Consider the following 23229-nt stretch of genomic DNA (forward strand, 5'->3'; position numbering starts at 1 on the left):
ATAAATAGTGAACCTATGTTAAATACTTTTTAGAATTTTTTTTTTTTTTTTAATAAAAATGCTTGGCATGTAGAATGTAGTCAATTTTAATTCATGTTATTTAATTTCAATACTTTTTTTAAAGTGTACTTATCTGTTACGTCACGTGACTTTGCCTGCGTTTGAAAGTACGTCATGTTTTTTTTTTCTTCTAATGCAGGTGTCATGGGATTCAAAGTTACTCAAATAACTATTATTAATACTCTTCTAAAATATGTGATTGCACATTTTATGTTACGTTTATGCGTTTTGAAGTACAGTCATCTTTTCTTTTTTTTTTTTTTACCTTTTTTTGTGCCCATTTTATGGATATTTAAAATATATAACCCCTGCCCACGTCGCAGTAAAGTAATTTAGCTGCGACGGGGGTAGAGGCCAATATTCTTTCATTTTTAAAAAGGGACGCCTGCCCATTCCCTTCAGACGCTAGCCCAGTTCATAGGCTTTACCAATAGGTGGCGTTAATGCGCCTTCAGCTGTTCGTCCACCGCCAAAAAACTCAAAAAGAAGAAGAAGAATGTGCTGTTTTATTTTGAAAGGACTCTCCGTTGCTGAGTGGCTGCTTTTATGGCGGTTTGTTTAAAACAGAGAGGTTTCCCGTAGACGAAGATATGCGTATTTTATTCCCGACTTCTGCCATTCCTCGCAGAAGCAACTATATATCATCATGGACACGATGGAGACAGAATCTCTGCACTGCTTCGACCAAATCACTCCGAGGTGTTTTAACAGTCTGGCGTTGCTCGCTACAAAGTTCGTCAACTTAATGGCGGAAGCCGGCGACGGTCAGCTGGACCTCAGGGAGGTGAGTGGGTGAGTGGGGGCAGGACCGGACATGCTCACACTATGGCTGCTTTATCATCACAGCACAGACAAAGGAACATGGTGGCAAACAAATGAACAAGTTCACAAGTTAGCTCACGCTTTGTGGCCTCGTGGTGCCTGCAGAAGTTCAAAGTTACACCTCACAAAATAATGACTGTTTATTATACCTTCCATTTTGAAGGATTTAACCACAATAATAAAGAACAGGAGGTAAAAAGCAACCCAAAGTTTGTTCACCATAAAAGAACAACAATAGAGCTAAAGTAAACATCTGTTTAGCTAGCCTCCAACTCAGGGGTCACCATCAACCTTTCTGAAACTGTAGCTACATGAAAATTACTGGGTAGCCACTTTGATTTACACTTTTAAGATTTTAAAACTTCAGATCATGATGGAACACCAAGAAATGTTTAAGTTTGTTTTTCTAAACCTATGCAATTGTTTCAATACTTTTAATAAGGGATCAACATGTTCCTATTTCAATAGCCAATGTTTTAACCAATCACAAAACACGTAACTTTTTTGTAATATTTTATAAAAATCATTTTTGTGTAGGCCGTGGTAGGGCTGGGCGATTTTGCCCGAAAAAAAAAATCCGATTTTTATTTATTTTTTTTTTATAGAAAAATTCTAGATTTGATTTCAATGCACTTAAAATGACTGTAGACATCAGATATATTGTTAAAAGTGCAACTTTATTGCTGTGATTGTCCTCAAGAGTGCATAGAACAATCCCAAAATAAAAAGTAAATGAGGCTCTGTCATTCAACAATTTCAAGCTTTAACCCAGGTTTAAACAAAAGTGCAACAGCAACAATTTTCTGATTAAGAAATCAGATAACTAAATTTTTATAACGTTACAATTAAATAAATAATAAACTCTCCCCTTAGCATCTCAGCATAGTGCAAATAAAAAATTAAATATGCCTGTGGCGCACACATAGCCTACTCAAAGGGTAAAGAAAGATAAACAAAGAGGGGGCTTGCTCACATCGCACTACGGTGACCCACATGAACGGAATGTGAAAAAGTCAGAAAAAAAAAAAAATTGAATTTGCAAAATAAAAATTGTTTCTATTTACCAATTTGAGTAAATCGATTTTTTTCCTTAGCCTTAATCAAGGGTAGATACTGGTTTACACTAGTGGTGTGCATTGTCGTGGTTCTGGCAATACGATTCACAATTTGCACGCCACGATACATCCCGGTATGTCCAGAAACTAAACAATACGATATATATCACAATATCAATATTTATAAATGTCCCTTTTAAAAGTACAACATGGTTTGAGATACAATTTATTTCATTTATTTAAACTTTTTGAGAACAAGTAAATTAATTACATTAAATTAAATTGATTAAATTCAATTTAAATGAAATTGGTAACTTTAATTCAAGTTATCAAAGAACAAGTTGTATTTTTATTAAACTGTCAAGGTACATTTTTTGCGAAAGTTTAACTTTTGCATCTACAACAGATTCTGATTGTGTTAAGTTTTTAAATTAAATTCTTAAACTAAACTCTATAAAAGTGTCCAGTATGTTTCATGAAAATAAAGCGCAATTAACTTCTGAGCTAAAATGCATTGAGGAGTGAGGTAGTTTAACAAAGTTTGATGTGGTTCACTGACACCTAGTGAACGGGTGTTTACGTGTTAGTGCAATTAAATGTTTTTGTTTTTTTTGTTGTTATAAATATGATAACTTTTTTTTTTGGATCAAATACAATAATTGCATGAAATGGGCCTGGCTGAAATATGCGCATGCAACTTTCTACGCAAACTTTGTGATTTATAGAAATAAACTTAGCAGCATACTGTGCCATTTCTGGCATCTACATCACCCACATGCACCTTTACTTTATTTTTCTTAGATTTCTTTTTCCTGCCACAATTAAGCATCAAATTGATTCTGCATGCTCATTTATATGCAAAAACATGAATCATGTACTTTGCATCAACCATTTATTGTAGAATGTACTATGTACTGTACGTGTGACAATGGTGATAAATGAGGTGAAACCACCTGCAAACTTCGGTGGACTGTGATTCTTGTAGGGAAAAGTGGTTGCAGGTGTATATATGCAGCATTACACATCAGATTGTTTTTTGGTGCACGTCATTTTCAGCTTTTTTAGCAATTGAGCACTTTTTTTTTGTGCCTTCTATGCAATGTTTTATAATTGAGGCCCCAGGTGATTATTATTGTACTTGTGAAACAGATTCTTCCAAAAAAAAAAAACTATTGTGTGGTGTTAAATCTTTGACAGGCGCTAAAAGTTTTGGCCGTGAAACACAAAAGACGAATCTACGACATCACTAATGTGCTTGAGGGCATTGGTCTCATTGTCAAAAAGTCCCCGAACGTAGTGCAGTGGAAGTAAGTTTTTGACGTACGTACACGCCATTGTGTTTGGTTTAAAATGTGCTTTACAGGATCTTTATGCTTTGTTTACATAGGACTTCATCTGTTGGGCAAGATTCACTTGAGTTTCGCAGAAAAGTGATGAATCTACAGACTGAGGTGGAAGAGTTGAAGCAAAAGGAATATGTGCTGGACCAGCAGAAACACTGGGTCGAACAGAGCATCAGTAACACCCGAGAAGACTACAGTGAATATCCTTTAAAGAAAACTGTCAGTTTAGGAGGTTTTACACATAGAGGGTAGTAATGGTTAATTTTCCTGCATTATATACCTACTGTACATGTTTTTTCCTCATTGCAAGCAAATTTTAAATTTAACTCTCAAGAACTCTGACCTACGTGAATCATGAAGATATCAGCAAGTGCTTCACAGGTGATGTATTTTTGACAAAAATCGACTTTATTTTAACTTCTAATGATTCAAGTGTATTTTAATTAAACTACATTCAAATCTCGTTGTTTAGCGGGTATTGTTATTTCTTACCTTTTCCTGCCGAGATAATTCTAATTAGTACTTCTGATCGTTTCTAACCATTTTTCACCTCTTCAAACACATTTCTGCCAACCTTGTAATTGGATTGAATTAATTTTAATCATTTTAATTTTTAAAAAAATATTTTATACTGTGTGTGGCCAAGATGCACATGTAGGAGGCAGACTATATATATATATATATATATATATATATATATATTAGTGGTGGGACTCATTTAAAAAAAGTATTAAATTGAAAGTGATTTTATTGATTATATTTAATTGATGGCAAAGAGATGTATCGCTTTAAATTGGAAACATATGAATGGACATATTGCCTCCCAGTGGTTAAAACAAATGGTTTCAAGCTTACCTTTGGAAAAGATAAAATACATAAGTCAAAACAATGTATATTCAAAAAGATTTGGGGGTCCTTTGTTTTATTGACTTTATTGAGAACTTTTCTAAAATAATTTTTGAATCTCTTGCAGTTATGTACATTATGTAGATATGTCTATCTCCTGAACTCTAAGAGGGTTTGTTACAAAGCAAGATTCTCTCTTATCGTGCTATCTTCCAGGATTTAATCAGTGTGTGCTGGACTACAAAGCTCGCTGAAGCTAAATCACCATGGAAACTTATGCTGAATGGCTAGCCTGCTCGGCAGCAGGTTTTTTTCTGGCTAGGATCTGAGCAAGTTATGAATTCCCACCTCTTGACCAATCAGTTCTCTTAGAAAGCGAGTTGTCCAAAAAAAAAGGTGATGTGTGAACACGTTACTGTGTGGATCTAAGCGCTAACACTATTGCTCTTTGCTGTCATCATGGATTTAAATTCATGATATTTATTTAAGATCATAAGCTGTTCCTTCCTGTGTACACGCTCCCTCTGCCAGTTTTTTCCATTGTAATGATTGGTCAGATGCTGCTATCTCCACCCCAATTCATGTGAACTCGTACGTAGCAGGCTGGATACACGGGTTAAATTAGCGTGTTGTGGTCGACTGTCGTAAGACGGCTTCTCTCTGACAGGGAATGTTTGGTTAGTTGAAGCCTGCTAACGGAGATTAATCCAGGATATAATTATTTAGATCCATAGCATAGACATAGAGCCTAAGAGAAGCCATGTTTTTGAAAGTCCCTGTGTGTGCTTTTGTTGGTTTTTTTTGGGTTATTTTAATTTTGTTACTGCTTTTTCTTTTTATATTTGTTTCTATTATTGTATAGAACAAGTGATACTGAATTGCTCTGTAAGTATAAGTACATTTTCAAATTGTATCACTTTGAAAAAGCCCATAATGACAATATTTGTGGGAATTGTTTTTATTACAAACTATGTAATGAATTGATCTTGATTAATCTAAGCACAGCAACAACTTGTCTTCCGGTTCTCCCATTTCTTGTATTGTGGTCTGTGCATCAGTACCATGGGTACTCTCATCAAATGAGAGGTTCTGCTTTGTTTGGAATGCAAAAAAGAAAAGCAATTGACTGTTATTTTTTTAGTGCGTTATTTTTCTATAATTAATTAATCACAATTAAGTCCCAGGCCTTATATAGGCCTGGGACTTAATATATATATATATATAAATTAGTCATTTTATAATTATCAGTCATCCTGCTTAAGTTTAACGTCTCACTTTTTTAAAAATATAAATTTCAATCGGTATTATATTTACTGCTCTTTTCTCTTGTTGTAGTTACTACTGATATAATTATTGATTTTTCATGTATTTCTCCATCTCATGCACCTGACTATTAATAAACACACACGCATGCCACCCTCCTTTTGTTTTATATGTATATATTAACTGTAACTGATCCACTTCTGTCCTGTACTTTGTTCATTTTTATTTTTATTATATGGTTCTGTCTACTTGTATTGTTTGTCTTGATAATTCTTAGTTGATGGTAACACTGGTGAATGTAAATGGTTTATTCCCTCATTAAGTCTTCAGAGGCTCTGTGGTTTAGGAGAGATGAAAATGAGAATCACTTCTTGACCGTGGTTGTTTTTTTTTTTTTTTTTTTTTTTTTTTTTTTTTTTTTTTACCTTGTCTGCACATGCTTTCGAAGGTTAACACTACAAGAAGTGCAATCTTTTGACAGCAATGCATATTTTATTATTGCAGTTAAATAAATTTATTTATTTCATTGCATAATTGTGACCGTCACCAGCCCTCCCTAGGGAAGGGTAAGAAATACTTTATTAAAGGGAGGATGTAAAAAAGAGAGGGCAGTGTTACACCAAGGTGAGGGGTTGGAGGGGGGTGGGGAAGTTAGCAGGGAAGAGGGATACAAGATAGGATATGGAATGGGTGAGGAATAGTTTTAAGTGATGCGATGTGAAATTGTGGTTGTGTATATTGTGTTTATTGTTGTGTTGTCAAGCCAGTTTGGTGACCAGTGTGTGGTTTAGGAATAATGGTGGTGGCTGTGAACAGAGGAAGAGGTGAGTGGAAATTCCATAAAACAGGTATTTGGGAACAACGTGTCTAAGGTTGAGCCCAGTATGAGTGTTATCCCACAGCCCAAGGCCAGTGCATCCATGACAAATGTATTTCCAAGTACCGCCACTGCAAAACCCAAGAGCCGCCCCCGGGCCCGAAGAAGCAGTCAGGCCAGCAGCAAGAGCAGGCAGCCTAAGGGCCCCCGGCGACCACCCCACGGCCAAGCAGTCCCCCGAACGCCCCCAAGATCCCAAGCCGAGAGGCAGCCATCGCCCCCCCATACACACCCGAGAAAGCCCCAAGGAGCCAAGGACCCAGCGCACCACGCCACCGATCCCACCCCCAACCCCCAGACCCCCCACCCCATCGACCCCCCCACCCCCCCACCCCACCCCCGCGCCTAACCCCCCGAGGGGAGGGCCCAGAGAACTCCCTGCCCGAGGCCCCAGCGGAGGAGCCGAAGCCCACACCAGCAGACGACCAGAACCGCGCCGAACAGGCAGCCAGTGGGCACCCGCCGGCGAGCCCAGAGCCAGCAGGGGCCCGACCCCAGGCCAGAAGGACCCGGAACGGATGCAGCACCAGGAGCAGCCCGCCCAGGGAGGACGACCACACCCCAAGCCGCATAAGGCACCAGGGGGCCGCTGGGAGTCTCCCCGCCGGCCCCCAGGCACCCCAACCTAGCCCCCCACGGCGCCCCAGATCACCCTTCACTGATGCCGCCCGCGCCACGAGCTTCAGTTCTTTTTTTTTTTTTAAAGCCAGGGCCCCCTCCAAGGGCCAAGCCAGACCGCCCCGCCGGGATGTGGCCCCCTATTCCGGCCCCCGACACCCTACCTCACGGGGCACTGCCCAAGCAGGGGCCGTACCAGTAGGTACGCAAGGGCGCGGCACGCGCCACCCGCCCCGAAAGACCCCCGCCAGGACCGGCCCGGCCAGCAGGCCAAGCACCCCGGGCCCCAGGAGCACCCCCCGGGACCAGGACCCCCCAAGGGCAAGCCCCCCGGGCCAAGCCCCCCGGGACGCATCCCCCACCCCCGCCCGGGACCCGGCCACGGCCCAGCAGGACCGCACAGCCCCGGACAGCCCACGGCCAGCAGCCCAGGGCCCGCCGCCCCCCGGACAGCGCCAGCCACAGAGCAGCGCCCCCCGCCGGCCCGCGAGCAACCGGCGATCCCCACCGCGGGGACGGAGGCACCCCAACGGCACACATCAAGTGCGGGACAGCAGCCCCCCAGCCAAAGATGCCCCGGACCCACCCACCAGTCCGCAAACGGCAGGATAGACCCACCAGGCGGCCGACAGCAACCTCCACCACCGGAACAGCTAGCGCCGCCCCCCAGTAAACAGCATCACCCCGAGGCGCCAAGCAACCCCGCCCCAACCCCGGCGAGGACACCAGCACCCCCCCAGCACACCCACCCCCCAAACCGGCGAGGCAGGCCGCCCCGGGCCCGCACACTGCGGGGCCCGCCCCCAAGGCCACCAGGAGACAAAGCAAGCACCAAGCCACACCCAAGGGGAGAGGCACCCCCGCGCCCCACCCGGCCGACACAGCCCGGAAAGACCCCGCAAGGAGAGACCCCGGCAAAGCCCCCCCGAGACCCACCGCCACGCCCGACCGCACCATCTTGATGTGCTTTTGCTCTATGCAGTGGCCCAGCCACCAACAGAGGGGCCAGGCCCCACCGGAGAGGCCAAATATGTGTACCAACCCACCACCCTGTTATGGTGCCTCTCCATTCCCCAATGGAGAGGCACTTCCCGATCCCCTGTGTGAATGTGTGTGTTTGGTGAATGTATGGGGTGTAATTAAAAGAAGGGGGATGGAGGGGAGCGGTGCTCCCCCTCCAGCCTCTGTGGATTTATGTGTATGTGGTGTAATAGGCCGGAGGGTGTAAAAGATGATACACCCTCCGGGGGGTGACATGTTGAGATGCGATTAAAATTGGAGGGATTAGTAGGGCAACTAGAGGTGGGAGGGCCGCCCCCACGCCACTACATAGTAACACAGGTGGCGGCCCCCTCCACCCCCAGCCCCACCATCCAGCCCCCCAAGGGTTGGGTATTGGTGTGTGGTGCATTTTGTGAGTGAGCCAGACCAGCTGGGAGTGGGGTGAAGTGAACATGTAGGAGGCCTGTCCAGTGTGAGCCGGGCCCGTCCGCGTGGCGGGCCACGCGAGAGGGTAGATGGCGCAGACGGGCAAGTGGCACTGCGGGCCCCGGAACAGCACAGCCGGAGACCCCCCCCCACGGCACCCCCCAGACCGCGCCGGCCCCGCGGAGCACGGCGACACCCCCCACCCCCGGGCACAGCCAGGCACCAACAACATCCCCCGGCGCCCCAGGGGGCGACCCCCGCCGCCCGCCGGCCCGGAGCAACGCCACCCCGCCACCAAGGGGAGCGGCCGAGCGGGGGGGAGGCCCATGCCCGCACCAGGGCCAGCACAGGCCCACCCGGCGCCACGATACAACACTCTCCACCGGGAGGCGGCCCCCGGCCCCCCCGACGAGAAGAGGACGCCATCCACCGCAAGCAGGGCCATCCCGCCAGCCACGGACGGCAAGCCAGAGTACCGAAGCACCCCAGCCCGGAACCGCCCCCCCACACCAACGGCGCCAATAGAGCCCCCCCCCCCCCACGGAGGCAATTCCCGACGACCCACGCACCGGCACGAGACACCCCCCGACGCCAGCACACCCAAACAACAGCGGGCCCAAGGCCACAGCCCCGCCCGCCCAAGGCTGCCGCCGCGCCGCCACGAGCCGCGGCCGGTCCCCGGGCAGATGGCCGGAGAGCACCTCCCCGGACACGTAGCCCAAGGATCCGCCCCCGGGGCACCCCCCCGCCCCGGAATCGCGCCCACGGCGCCCGGTGCACCCAGCCAGCAGACCAGCCAATCCCAACGCGGATCCACGGGCAGGAACCACGCGCCGCGCCCCCGCACACCCGCCAATACGACCCCCGGGGAGGCCCCATAGCACCCCTCACCCCACCCCCTAGCCATAACGTCCACACCCCGGCCATTGCGGTCGTACAAAAAGCCCCGAGGGGGCCCCGCCTAGCCCGTCGCGCAAGCGACATCCCTAGCAAAGGTGCGCCCCAGGGAGCCAAGCCAAGGACCCGCAAGGGCCGACGGAGCAACCCACAGCCACACCCCGCCACCCAGCAACCCAGGAGGCAATCGCCGACCCCGGGCAGCAGCCACCCCCAAAGCTACCCCCACCCCGGATCCCCCCGGACCGGAGCCAAGGACCCCACCACCCCAGGCCCCCCAACGAGACCACCCCCCAGCCAACCCACCCGGCACGGCACCGCCCGCCCCCAGGCGGGAGCCACAGCCCCCCCACCAGCGCCCCAGGCCAACGGGAGCCCCCCAAACCCAACCCCACAGGATGGCGGGCGCAAGAGCAAAGGAGGAGGAGGGGGGAGGACGAGACAGGGGGACAGGGAGCAAGGGGAAGGAGCGGCAGGGGAGCACGCAGGGCCCCAGCCACAGAGACCAACCAGATGCGCATGCAAGGGGCAACGGCGCCAAATCAAACAGCCCCGGGACCCCGTGAACACCCAGAAGGAATGCACACCCGTGCTGAGGCAACAAGGCACCCCGGCAACCCACCCCAGCCATCCTGACCAAGACCACCCCAGAGGCCCAAGGCGGCCCCGGCCTACAGTTGGGCTAGTGCGTTAATAAAGAGTGGTGCTGGCAGTCGCTTGCAGGCTAGATCATCAGGCTTTAAAAATTTAGATTTAATGCAATTAAAAAAGGAGTCCAACGCTCCTCAAAGCACGTTATTTTTTTTTGTTTTCTGAGAGCAGACATCTTTTCCATGGAAATAAATTCTGTGAGGAGATTTTGCCATTGGTTTATGTTTAAGGATTTTTTTGTCTTTCCAATTTAGTAATATTGTTTTTTTTGCTATGGCTAGTGCCGCAAGGATTGATTGTGATTGGTTTGCTGGAGGTTGAAGCATTGTCAGGTCTCCAATCAAACAAAGATTTGGAGATAAAGGAATTCTGTAGTCCAAAATGGAGGACAGTTTTTCAGTGATTAGAATCCAAAAGTGTTGAACTGGGGAGCAAAGCCATAAGGCATGTAAATAGGAATCCGCTGTATTCTGGGTGCACTGAGAGCAGATGTCTGTTGCTGAGAAGCCCATTTTATGCATTTTCTGTTGGGTAATGTGGGATCTGTGGAGGACCTTGTATTGAATTAGCTGAAGGTTTGTGTTTTTTGTCATCTTAAAAGTATTACAACAAATTTCTGCCAGAAATCAGTGCTCGGGGTGATTGAGAGTTCGGCCTCCCACTTCGCGATTGGTAAGTAATTACAGTTAGTGTTCGAAAGCGCTCTGTATATTTTTGAGAGTTTTTTGATTTTGTTGAGATTTTTTTCATATATATAGCCAGTTCTGGAGGTTGTAACGTAGTTAAGTCTAGTGGAGTGGTTTTCTTTATTGTCTCTGTTACTTGTAAGTACTGTAGAAAGTTACTTTTATTTATATCGAATGCTTGGGTTAGATTGTTATATGACCTGATCTTGTCATTTTCAAAAAGGTCTTGGAGATGAGTGATTCCACTCTCTTCCCATGTCTTCAGATAGAGTGGTGTTTTTTTATTTTTAAAGTCGGGGTTGTGCCAGATTGGAGAGAGTATACTAGTTTTTAATTGGCCATTTGTGATGTCCAGGGCTTTCCACCATGCAGTCAGTGTGGAGGCAATTAGTGGGTTTTTAAAGCAGTTGTGATGTTTGAGGGTCGCAGTGATAAAAGGGAGATCAGAGAGTTTAATGTGTTTGCAGTCTAACTGTTCTATTTCTAGCCAGGTGTTGTAGTATTCTTTTGGATTTAGCCATTCTGTTAAATATAGTATTTGGTTTGCTAAGTAATAATGCATGAAATTAGGGGCTTCTAAACCACCCTCGTCTTTGTTTTTTTGAAGGGTAGAAAGGCTTATTTTAGGTTTTTTATTTCTAGTATAGAATTTTGTAGTTGTAGAATCTAATCTTTGAAACCATTGTTTGGTGGTTTTAGTGGTATCATTGAGAACAAGTAGTTTATTTTTGGTAAGATTTTCATTTTAACTGAGGCTATCCTGCCAAGTAGTGAGATGGGAGATTGTTCCATCTCCGCAGATCTTCTGTGACTTTGTCCAACATCGGATCATGATTTAGTTTAATTAATTCATTTAAGTTTGGTGATATATTTAAGCCTAGATATTTAATTGTATTTGTGGTGGAGGGGTGTTGTGGATTTTGGTGTGCAGGATTCCAAGAGTTTTTTGTCAAAGGGAGGATTGATGATTTTGTCCAGTTAATGGAATAGTCTGATAATTTAGAGAAGCTGTTTATTAGATTAAATACTTCCTCTAAAGAGGATTGCGGTTCTTCCAAATAGAGTAAAATGTCATCCGCGTAGAGATTAATTTTGTGTTCTGAGATGGATGAGTGGATTCCTTTAATAACAGAGTTCTGACGTACAGCTGCTGCGAGAGGTTCAACGAATATTGCAAAAAGCAAAGGTGAGAGTGGACAGCCTTGTCTGGTTCCCCTCTGCAGTGTGAAGCTTTGGGATGTTATTTTGTTTGTGGTTACTGAGGCCTTAGGTTATTGTACAGGGTGGAGATCCATTGTATGAATGATTCTCCGAAGCCAAATTTGCCAAGGACAGTTAGGAGGAATGACCAGTTTACTCTATCAAATGCTTTTTCTGCATCGAGTGACAAGATTATTGTTTTCTTTTTAGAGTTCTGTGCCATGTTGATCACATTAAACAGTCTTCTCACATTGTCTGTGGAGTGTCTATTTTATTAAAACCTGTCTGGTCTTGGTGTATAATTGACTGTACTACTTTCTCTAACCTGGATGTGAGTGCTTTGGAAATAATTTTTAAGTCTGTGTTAATAAGTGAGATGGGGACGATAGCTTGAGGGTAATATGGGGTTTTTGTCTGGTTTAAGTAACAATTTAATGTTCGCTGTATTCATGTGACCTCCTACATGCCCTTTATTTTGATCTCTGTTACTACTCTGAAAATAGTGGAGCCAGCATTGACCAGAAATGTTTAAGGAATTCAGCAGGGAACCCAACTGGACCTGGTGCTTTGCCTGTTGACATGCTATCTAAAGCATTTTGTAATTCTTGTAAGGTTAATGGTGAGTCTAAGGTGGTTTTCTGATCTATAGTGAGCTGTGGTAGGTTTAGTTTATTAAGAAAGGTTTTAATATCTTCAGGGTCAGGGTTTAAATTTGATGAGTATAAGTTTTGATAATAATCATGAAAGATGTTATTAATGTCCTGAGGTAAGTTTAAAGTTTGACCTGCGTTATCAGAAATTGCTGCTATAAAGGAATTTTCTTTACTATGTTTGAGCTGATTTGCTAAATATTTGCCTGATTTATTATTGTAGTCAAAGTTTTTGTATCGTAATTGTTGCAAAATGAAGTCGGTTTTTTTAGATAAGATGATATTCAGATTAAGTTTTGTATTTTGGAGTTTTTCCCATAAAAGTTCAGAAGGGTTAGCTGCGTATTCTTCCGTAAGTTTTTTTGATCTTTTCTTCAAGTGTTTTTTCTGCCATCTGTTCCTGTTTTTTCTTAAAAGAAGAGTATGATATAATCTTCCCTCTAATGACAGCCTTGCCAGTTTCCCAGAGTAAGGACGGTGATATTTCCGGGGAGTCGTTTGTCAATAGAAAGTCCTCCCATTCTTTTCTTATAATTTTTTCAAATTTACTGTCATTAAGTAATGAAGTGTTAAAGCGCCATAGAGAGGATACTTTCTGATTAGAGTCACACTGCAGGGTGAGGGATATTGGGGCATGATCGCTAATAATTATAGGATGTATTTTAGAGGACATCTTATGTACGATGGAATTATTTGAAAGAAAAAGTCAATTCGGGAGAAGGATTTATGCACAGGGGAGAAGAAGGTATATTCTTTTTTAGTTGGGTTATTCAGTCTCCATACATCTCCTATTCCAAGGTCTTCCATGTAATCCATTAATACTTTAGCAGATCGAGATGGTTTTGTATTTGAGCACTTACTAGATCTGTCCAATGATGTGTTGAGCGCCAGATTGAAGTCACCTCCGATGATTAGAGACGAGTCTGCAGAAAGGTCTGAAAGCTCTGAGAAAATTCTATGGAAAAAATCAGGGTCATCATTATTGGGGGCATATAGATTAAGAATTGTGAAACATTTATTATAGATTACTACTTTGATAATAATATATCTACCCTCTGGGTCTATGACGGAGTTGATTATGTTAACGGGTAACCTTTTGTTGAGAAGAACCGAGACTCCTCTTTGTCTGGAATTAAAACATGAATTATATATCTTGTTAAAATTTGAATCTGTCAGGGATTTTTCTTCTGATTTAAGTAAGTGAGTTTCTTGAAAGAAGACAATGTCTGCATTTAATCTTGATACATAGTCAAATATCTTAATCTTTTTAGCCTGTGAGCGAATGCCACGCACATTCCAAGAAGTTACTGTAAACTGATACATAGAATGAGGTGAGTGTTAGTCCATACAGGTGTGAGCATAAGTGAGAATCTGTGAGCATTTGTGCACTGTGTTGTAAAAAGCTTGGATGCAAGGAAAGAAAGAAGAGGAGACATATTTATCATGCGATAGCACCACGGGGTAAAGGACTGGATTGAATAGGTTAGTGAAAAGCACAAACATACAATGACAACAACCAATATCAAAAGAGTAAAAGGAGCAAGGGGTAATTATAGGAGGTATAGGAGGTGGGGGGTGTTGTGGGTGTTGAGTGAGTGTGAAACAAAAAAAGAGTGAGGGGTTCGAGACGAGTGAGTTGACATGAGGGTAGAGAGTGTCCTGTGAGAGAGTACGTGCCAAAAAGTGTTTACCAAAATCTAAGCCAATATGTAGCATACATACAAACATACATACACATACGTGTCTATATATACCTATCCATGTTTTTATTTTAGTGTTATTATTATCTTTATGTATTTATTTATTTTAATTATTATTATTGTTATATATATATATACATATATTTTTTTAATTTTTTTTTTTTTTTTTATGGAGTTATCATTATTTTATATATATTTTCTCTATTTATATATATATATATATATATATACACACATACATACATACATATATACATACATACATACATACACACATACACATACATATAAACATATATATACATATTGGTTGTTTTTATTTTAATTCTTTTGTTTTCAGGACACACTCTTTTGGCAGTGCGGGCTCCGTCTGGCTCACAGGTTGATGTTCCTATTCCCAAAGCCGTACGTTGTGCATCATTATGTTTTGCTTTTCTTTCTTTCTTCTTCTTTGTCTGTTGTTAGTGAGATATCTTCTTCTGCATACAGGTGAAAAACAGTCCACAAAAGTTCCAGATGCACCTGAAAAGCACCAGAGGACCTATTAATGTCCTACTCTTGAACAAAAACTCCTCCAGCTTGGAGTCCGTCATCTTTCCTCTCCCGCCGCCTGTAGGCATTTTAAAGAGAACAGACTTGACTCTGTCGAGAAAAACATGTCGTCCCGGACTTTATCTGACTTCAGCGGATAGAAAACACAGCAGGCAAAGTAAATGGAGCACTATGATCCACAGCAATTCTCTTCACGAATCTTCATTTACGAAATGCATCGGAGCCAATGATCGCACATGTAAGTGTTTGCTGATGAGGCTCTAAAAGAAGCTGTTGGATTTCTAAAGAATGCACCAAGAAATATTTTCAAATAAAGACTTGATGGAATTAATCTTCTACTTGTTGCTGGTGGTGATTGTTCAAATAACGTCTGTTTGCTCTGAGCTGACGTTTACTATTTTTTTTTCCAGTACAAGAACTTTCAAAGGAGCTGCGGGACTTGGTGAACCAACACAAAGGTACGTTTATGTTTTCTCCTCTCATCAGTTTTTTTTTAGTTACAGTTAATCATTCTGGTCAGTGTTAAAAGCTAAATATTGGTTCTTTTAGAGAAGACTTCAGGGCTGAACGCGTCCCTCCTTCCTAAACCAGTTTCCCTTCATTCAGCAGTTGGCCAGCTCAAATAAAAACCACTGCTGATCTACTCCTGCCTGTGTATAAAAATATACTACCAGATATTATTGTTAATGGAGATGGGAAATACGGCCAACTCATCCGTGAATATTTTTGTCTTCCTTGTAGTATCATATAGCAAAGATCTAATCGCTCAGCTCATAGCCTCAGAAGGTCAGTGCACTTTGTCTGTCTTGTCTTTCTCCATCACTCTACACATTTAATTGAAAACCTTTTTTTCCTTCTCAGTTTTGTCCCCCGAACCGGTTCTGTCTCCGTCCTCAACTAATCATGACTACGTCTGAAACATGGATGAATAGAATGGTGCTGTTTGATGTCGGACCTCACAAATGGATTTTCAGATGTTTTTAGGAAAACGGGTTGTTTGAATTTTATAATAAAGGTTTTAAAGATTGTGCCCGCTGTCGTTGGTTTCAGTCTCCAACAATCTAAGACCCATTGAGTCACACTATGCACAAGTTAAATAATGAAAGCATGGTGGGAAGGGAACACCAAACGATAACCGATAAGGCCACAGCTATCCAACAGCATAAAAAGCTCCACATATTAAGGTACATTTTTTTTTTTTTTACAAATGTCATTTTTCAAAAATAGCTATAAAATGTATAATTTTTTTTTTTTTTTAAACATAAATCTATATATTTTCATGTGCAATATGCATTTTATAGCATGCCTAGCAAAAGAAAAGTTTCTTTCAAAATAAAAGACAAGTCCAACATGAGACATTAAGTGTTTATTTAGTTTTGACTAGCTGTCTGTGGCCCACCCAGTACATGTCCACGACCCACAAGTTGAGAATCGCTGGTTTAGAGTGGCTTAACCCTAAAATCACTATTTTCTGCAACAACAAATGTATTTAAGTATGAAGTAGTGCTGTTGATTGATTCTCGTCCCAAAACCCCCAAATAAAAGCATTAAAATGTTTTGTTTATTTATAGTTAAAGATCATAATAATGATGATAGAAATGATCTTGATTAGAACATCAACTGAAAATACAAGTCAGACTGGAACTGATAAAAACTATGAAAACTAATCTATTCAAGAGGCATTAGGTACTGTTTCATTCAAAATGAGTTTCTTTAAAATGTCTCATCACTCATTTGTTCCATTAATATGCCTGAGTAAAATACAGTAGTCGGACAAAGGGGTCCATGGATTAGGAAATAAGAGAAAGGGGCTACTTTATCCCCCCCAAAAAGTTTGAGAACCACTGGTTTATATTAAATGTGTACAATAAACATTGTCACAGTGACATTATGTGATAGTGATCTAAGATATCCTCCTGTGACAGCTCTCTACACTTCTGCACACATTAATGAATTAAAAAGCAGCATTAATTTAGCATCTGCTTCACTGACTACTGTGTTTGATACAGACTCATTGTAAAAAATGTCTGGACTAATAGGTAATTATAATTTATGTCTAAAGTTATGTTTATCTTTGTATAAAACTAATTAAAAATACACTTTCTTTTGTTGGAATTTATTAATCCCCTATATTTAATACTAGGAGAAATCTCAGCTATTAGTTGCATTTTCTCCACATTATTTGAATGCAAATGAAGATATTTTAAAATGTTATATTAAAAATCATTAGAATAACTTATACCATATTTCATAATTACTGTTTTTAATATTGTGAAGGTGACAGGAGAGGATCTGTCTCTCTTGTCTAATCGATGGTCCTGGTTTTTAATTTGATACTCACAGGTTTTGCTCTTTGCGCCCCCTGCTGGTTAATGTACGAGCGTTGCTATGGTGACGTGTGCTACAAACAGCTCGTTTGAAGAGGACTGCACTGTGTACTGACCGATCATCAGACGAGCTTCTACAGCGTTTACCATGGTAAATGAAAGACTGTTTAACTCATGTCTAAGGTTGGATAGATATAACATAATATATGATCCCAATGGGCATCATGTCAACATGCATCGGTTTATTAAGTTGTTTTTATGATTGAAAACAAGTATAAGTTGGTGCTTCATTAATTTGTAGTAAACAAATGAACACTTTTTTGTGACATATTGATAGAAATACAAGCAAACCTGAACATAGTTATTAAAAAAAACACCTATTTATTTATTTATTTATTTTAAAATGTAACCTATTATTTTCCCACAGCCTCCCAAAAAGAAAGGGTCAGGTAAAAAACCTCCGAAGTCAAAGACGCCCGTTCTTATTAATGGCCTTACTAAGGAGGAGATGTCCAAGGAGCAGGTAAGAGATGACGTCAGATGTATTTGTTGCATTGTGTTCAAAGACATTAAAATCCCATTCATTCAAACCTATAATCAAGAAGAGCTAAGGACTTTGAAAGATGTTTAAAAAAAACACACACACACAACTGTGTTGTTTCTGGGTGATTTAATACATTGTAAGTCTTGTTTGTTATGATGGCAGGGACTCAAACCTGTTTTATTTCAAATCATGGCCAAAAACAGACCAGTTTCATCTTAAGAAAGATCAACATTAAAGTTCCCTAATTTACACTTTCATGTAAAATGTATGTATAAAGTATGTAAGGCACTGACAAAACAATCAAAACAATAAATGACAGATAGCAACGCCTACAGATCCTCAATTTTACATTTCTTTAATAAAAAACAAAAATCGATTTCTGTAAAAAGTAAGTAAGTAGTTTATTTATAAAGTGCTTTTTGCAGATAAAATCACAAAGTGCTGTACAGAGTTGTGGTAAGAGTACAAGTGCAACGCAATAGAATAGAAAAAAACAAGAGTGCATAAATATCATAAGAACAGCAACATTAAAGGATAAAATTAAATTAAATCCAGTTAACTAAAAGCTTTACTGTAAAGTGTCGTCTTCAGCAGTTTTTTAAAAGTGTCCACACAGCTGAGCTCCCTGGGAGACTGGTGCAGGTTATTCCAGAGTCTGGGAGCTACAGCCTGGAACGCCAGGTCTCCTCTGGTTTTAAATTTAGTTTTTGGGGTCTTTAGGAGACCCTGACCTGAAGACCGAAGGCATCGCCCTGATGAGTAGGGGCACAACAAGTCCGAGATATATTTAGGGGCCTGACCATGTAATGCTCGGAACGTGAGAACTAATATTTTATATTCTATGCAAAACTTAACTGGAAGCCAGTGCAGAGTAGCAAGAATGGGGGTGATGTGGGATGTTCTAGAAGCACCAGTTAAAAGTCTGGCAGCAGCGTTCTGAATGATCTGGAGTCTGTTTAGGGTCGACTTATTAAAACAAGTAAAAACAGAATTACAGTAGTCAATACGAGATGATATAAATGCGTGTATGACCAGTTCCAGATCTGATTTTGACAAAAGGTGCCTCACTTTAGAGATATTTCTCAGGTGGTAAAAACAGTTTTCAGTCAATTGACGACAATGTCCCTCCAAAGACATGGACTGATAAAAACAACCCCAAAAGAAAAAACAAATATTAAAGAATAAAAAATAAAATTAAGAGTTCCTTCAACAATTTGCGAAAAACTGACTGCCATCATGTGCTATGGGAAACTGCGCTCTATTGTGCAGTATCATCAAAGTTTTGTATTCGGAGAAACTGAAATATACAACTGAATTAGTGGATAACATGATGATTCATGTTTTCTCAGTCATTTTTACTTTATCCTGTGGGCCAAATTTGGTGATGTGAAGGGCCAGATTTGGGCCCCGGTCCTTGAGTTTAACACAGGTGGTTTACATGGTTAAAATGGTGCAGTGTGTAAAATACAGATATGTTAGTTGATGCCCAGTCAGAACTTCATAAAAACTTTAATATTGTACTTCATATCTTGTTAAGTAATAATAATAATAATATGATGATGACGATAACGTATTAGTAATAATAAAATCCAAAGTTTGCATGTTTTTGCCATTTGTCTTCAGTCACACCTGATAGAACAGCATCTAAGATGTTTTTGCACACTGAGGGTTCTTTGTGTAACTTCCTCATTGATGTGCATACTTAAAGGAAATGTGTAAAGGTGCAGCCGTACTGAATTGTGCCTCCACATAAAAGCATTGAACAGGAGTTTTTCATTGTCTGTGATACAACTAATCTCTGTGTTTCAGATGGAGGAGCTCATTGTGCAGCTTCGAGAGGAGCTGGATCGAGAGAGGGAAGAGAGAAACTACTTCCAGCTGGAGCGCGACAAGATCCAAACCTTTTGGGAAGTCACAAAAAGAAAACTAGAGGAGGCCCAGGCTGAAGTCAAAACTGTAGAAAAGAACATAGAAGAGGATGAAGAACGACACCTAGTAGAGATTAAGGTGAGGTTCAGATAAGACAGTTGGTCTTTATCAGAAGTTTGTGCATTTTAAGAAATGTTATGTTTTCTTCAAAATAAAAGAAATTCAAACGAACACATAATATCAGGAGTTGGAAAAAGTAACGAGTCTTTCATATAGTAAAACCGATGAAAGTCTGGTGGTGTCTTCAAGTTCTGACTACAATAATGTGCAGCTTCTTTTCTGGACTTTGCTAGAGTTTATTAAGTGGTTTTAAATTCACTTAAACATGTTCTGGGGCACTTTGGCCCAGACTTGGGCAACTGGTGGTCCGGGGGTCACATGCGGCCCTTGGTCCACTTTTGTGAGGCCCGCAAAACAAAAAGTGGTATCCCCCAAAAAGTGTGATTTAAGAAGTTAAAAGGAACATGAAACCCAACACAATACACAAAGTAACAACATAAAGATTCCAACAATACATACACCATACAAGAGAAAAATAGACAAAATGACAGAAAACGCTCAAAACGAAACCAAAAATATTGTAATTTGTACAAAAATGACAGAAAATACACAAAATAACGGGAAAAAAACACACAAAGCAGGAGAACCAGAGGATAATCCTCTGCCAAGCATCAAATGTCGTCTTTATCAGATTAACACAGTTACTGTATCTGGATCAGAGAAAATGTCGTGGAATATTACATGACTTAAATCCTATCTTTGATTAACATTTAAAGTTAATCCGTTAAGTATATTTGATGTAAATCTGCTAACAGACAAACAAAAAGATAAATAAACGCCAGTAAAAATATGACCTCCTTTGTGGAGGTAATGACAACAAAGATACACGAGACAACAGTGAAAATATACAAATCTAGAATATAAACACACATTACCCTTTGTTCATTTCTATATTAATGTTCAGATTGGTTATTATTCTAAATGCTGACAATAATGGTAAAAATGTCGTCCTGGGATCAGACAATCCAGTTTTTGTGGCCCCTGCGCTCCATGCATTAGACAGACGTTTCCCCATTACATGGTTTGCTAATAAGTCAACCTCACATTAAGGTGTGTTTGCAGCTGGGAAATTTCAAGTGAATAGGCTTTTAACGGAAATGACTTCGCTCAAATTTACAGTATATGAGGTGTGTGTGTGTGTGTGTGTTAGCAGACAGTGACAATATGAGGGAAGGTAGTTAATGAAACTACTCTGTCGGATTATGAAGTCGAAACATGTTGCATTAATAGAGATGGGCTATATTATCTGCTCACTGGTGTTATCGGTCGGTAATAGCCCTAAAATATAATGTTGGTCTACATCGGTATTGTTTTTTCCACAGATATTGAAAAACCAATACTGTATGTGCTGTTGTTGGAAATGACATAATAAAATACGACAGTTTTTCTATTACTGAGTGAAGATGAAATAATTTTCTTATTTTCCATGGATGATTTTTTTATGCGTGTGTGTGAATTACATTCAGTGAAGAGTCCCATTATAAGCTGTTTTTTTTCCTTAGAGATATAGTATAACATGTGATCTAAAATGAGGTCTGTGGGCAGGTGTGTCAATATATCGGTATAGGTTAATACCAGAAATGTATTGTTGAACAATATCCACATATTGGATATTGGCACAAAGCTAAATAACACAGAATTCCATCAGAGTTGACTTTCTCCTCTAAAGGTGAGTCATGGCTTGATGCCATATGACTTTGATAGCTTTTGTATTTCCTATTCACACAGTATATGCATGTACTCTTTGCCAGAGGCATCCATTTTGTGATATTTAACTTTTCTCCTCACCAGGTGTATAAACAGAAGATGAAGCACCTGCTGTGCGAGCACCACAACACAATAGCGGAGCTGAAGGAAAGGGATTTAACGTCGGCTCGTCAAACACACAAGGAACAGGAGGAGCTGGAGGCAGAGCTTTGTGAGGAAATGAGGACCATCACAATGAAAACACTCAACTTTGAAATTGAAACCCTCTTTAATGAACTCACACTCGTAAGTTCACATGTATAACGCTATAAATGTTCAATGTATTACCATTCATAATGTTGTTACATCGCCGTAGCAACAAACTCTAACTTGGTTTATGTTTGCACAGAAACACGAGGAGGAAATGCGGTTGACAAACGAGAAATGGGAAAAACAGTTTACAGGTAAATAACTTCTTGTTGCTTGTTTCATGAAGTGCATTGGAGAAGTGTGTGTTTCTCAGTAAAGCACTTGTTTTTCATAGACATTAGGGCAGAAAAAGAGGAAAAGTTGCAAAAGATGAAAGACGAGCTGAGCAACTGGAGGAAGAGTAGGATCAGTGAGACACGGCACCAGTGGAACAGCCACCTCTCTGCTCTCAAACAGGACCACAACAACAGTTTGAGGGACGCACAGCTTTTTATTGACGAAGTAGAGGAGACTAAGAAGAGATCTGCTGCACTCAAGGTAAAAAAAAGTGCAATTTCAGACATATCAAACCCAAAAATGGCCAAGACCTAATTTATTGGCTAATCTGGTGGAAGCTGAAAAGGAAGTTTCCAAAAGCATTTAACATGGAAATGAATATCAAGACGAACATTGAGGACGCACAAGTTCTTTGATTGAAAGTTTGTTAAAACATCAAATTGCCAGAAAATCATTTTAGCTCATCCTTCCTCTCTGGAGTTTTTTGTTTTTAAGGTTTTCTATTTCTTTTAGGAACTAATTGCTGAACAGAAGGGGAAGGAGAAGGAGAAGTTAAAGGACTTGGATTTGACTCTCAAGGACAACAAATGCCTCTCTGAGTGGTTCTCAAGTGCTGAGGAGGAAAATGCAAAGTTTCAAAGGAAAATGAAACACTACTCAGAGAAGAAGGAGACTGTCTATGTGTGTAGAAGAGCTCTTTTCATGTCATGTGTTGTTTTTTTATTATTATCATGCAGCATGTAAGACAGTGTTTTTGTGCTTTTGGCAGGATGTGATAGAAAAAATGAAAATAAAGGAGTTAAAAAATTTGGAACAAGAGAAGAAGGCTCTGGAATCGAATTTTCACAAGGTGCGTTTATCCAACCAAAGTTCCCTATTGAATGTGAAAATGGAAATATGGATGGAAAATGGTCATTTCTTTATTTGAACATTTTAGTATGTGCAAAATATTTCTCTTCGGTTGGAAGATGACAAATCAACGACTCAGAATATTCAGAGACTACAGCAAGAGGCAAGTGTGGGGAGTTTACAGTGTATTTACATTATAAAGGACCTGTTCTGGTTTTGCATGTCTGCAGTGTACAAAATTTAAATTATGACCTTGTTTTTGTATGTAGAAGTTTGACACTGTAAATACTGCCATCAACGACACACAGACCAAAACCAATGGGATTTCAAAGGTTTGTTGATTCCTTGTGCATCTAAAAGTTCTCAATGCTTTTATCAATAGATTTCTATCGCCATCTGTCACGTGACTTCATTTGTTCCTTTCAGAATCAAGGGAATCAGCTGCTGACCTGTGAATCAAAGCAACAACCTTTTTCCAATTAGCAAAATGAGTCAAAACAAAGGACTTGCAAGAAATTTCTAGCACGAATACAACAGCATGATGTTGCTCATCCATGTGGCTCTTGATTCAGCTTTTCAGAGTAGCGTTTGCATGCTTCCTTTCTGAGTGTGCATGTGTTTTCTCCACTTGCTATTTTTTCTCTTATGGTGTATAAAAATCCCAAAAATATTTTGCATTGTTGTAATGTAAACCACTTTA

The 23229-nt window shown here is 41.2% G+C and overlaps 2 protein-coding genes across 4 annotated transcripts; both read left to right on the top strand.

Annotated features, from left to right (window-relative positions):
* Nucleotides 1-555: 555 nt before the first annotated feature.
* On the top strand, nt 556-15801 carry LOC114458704 (transcription factor E2F4-like). Of its 3 annotated transcripts, XM_028441114.1 has the most exons (9): nt 556-844; nt 3135-3244; nt 3325-3480; nt 3618-3661; nt 14437-14501; nt 14586-14886; nt 15059-15106; nt 15390-15434; nt 15510-15801. In XM_028441114.1, the coding sequence occupies exons 1-9, from the start codon at nt 707-709 to the stop codon at nt 15563-15565; spliced, it is 963 nt and encodes a 320-aa protein (XP_028296915.1). In that variant the 5' UTR covers nt 556-706; the 3' UTR covers nt 15566-15801. The 3 variants fall into 3 exon arrangements, with proteins under 3 accessions (XP_028296915.1, XP_028296924.1, XP_028296918.1); XM_028441123.1 differs by lacking the exons at nt 15390-15434; nt 15510-15801 and adding an exon at nt 15258-15303; XM_028441117.1 differs by lacking the exons at nt 15390-15434; nt 15510-15801 and adding an exon at nt 15198-15299.
* Nucleotides 15802-16995: 1194 nt separating this feature from the next.
* Nucleotides 16996-23069, top strand: drc4 (dynein regulatory complex subunit 4). The gene is made up of 11 exons (XM_028443037.1): nt 16996-17126; nt 17403-17498; nt 19329-19526; nt 21300-21500; nt 21604-21658; nt 21739-21941; nt 22194-22361; nt 22450-22530; nt 22618-22692; nt 22799-22861; nt 22956-23069. Exons 1-11 carry the CDS (start codon nt 17124-17126, stop codon nt 23010-23012), a joined length of 1200 nt encoding a protein of 399 aa, XP_028298838.1. The 5' UTR covers nt 16996-17123; the 3' UTR covers nt 23013-23069.
* Nucleotides 23070-23229: the final 160 nt, after the last annotated feature.

Source organism: Gouania willdenowi, chromosome 3, assembly GCF_900634775.1.
Source record: "Gouania willdenowi chromosome 3, fGouWil2.1, whole genome shotgun sequence".
Lineage (NCBI taxonomy): Eukaryota > Metazoa > Chordata > Actinopteri > Blenniiformes > Gobiesocidae > Gouania > Gouania willdenowi.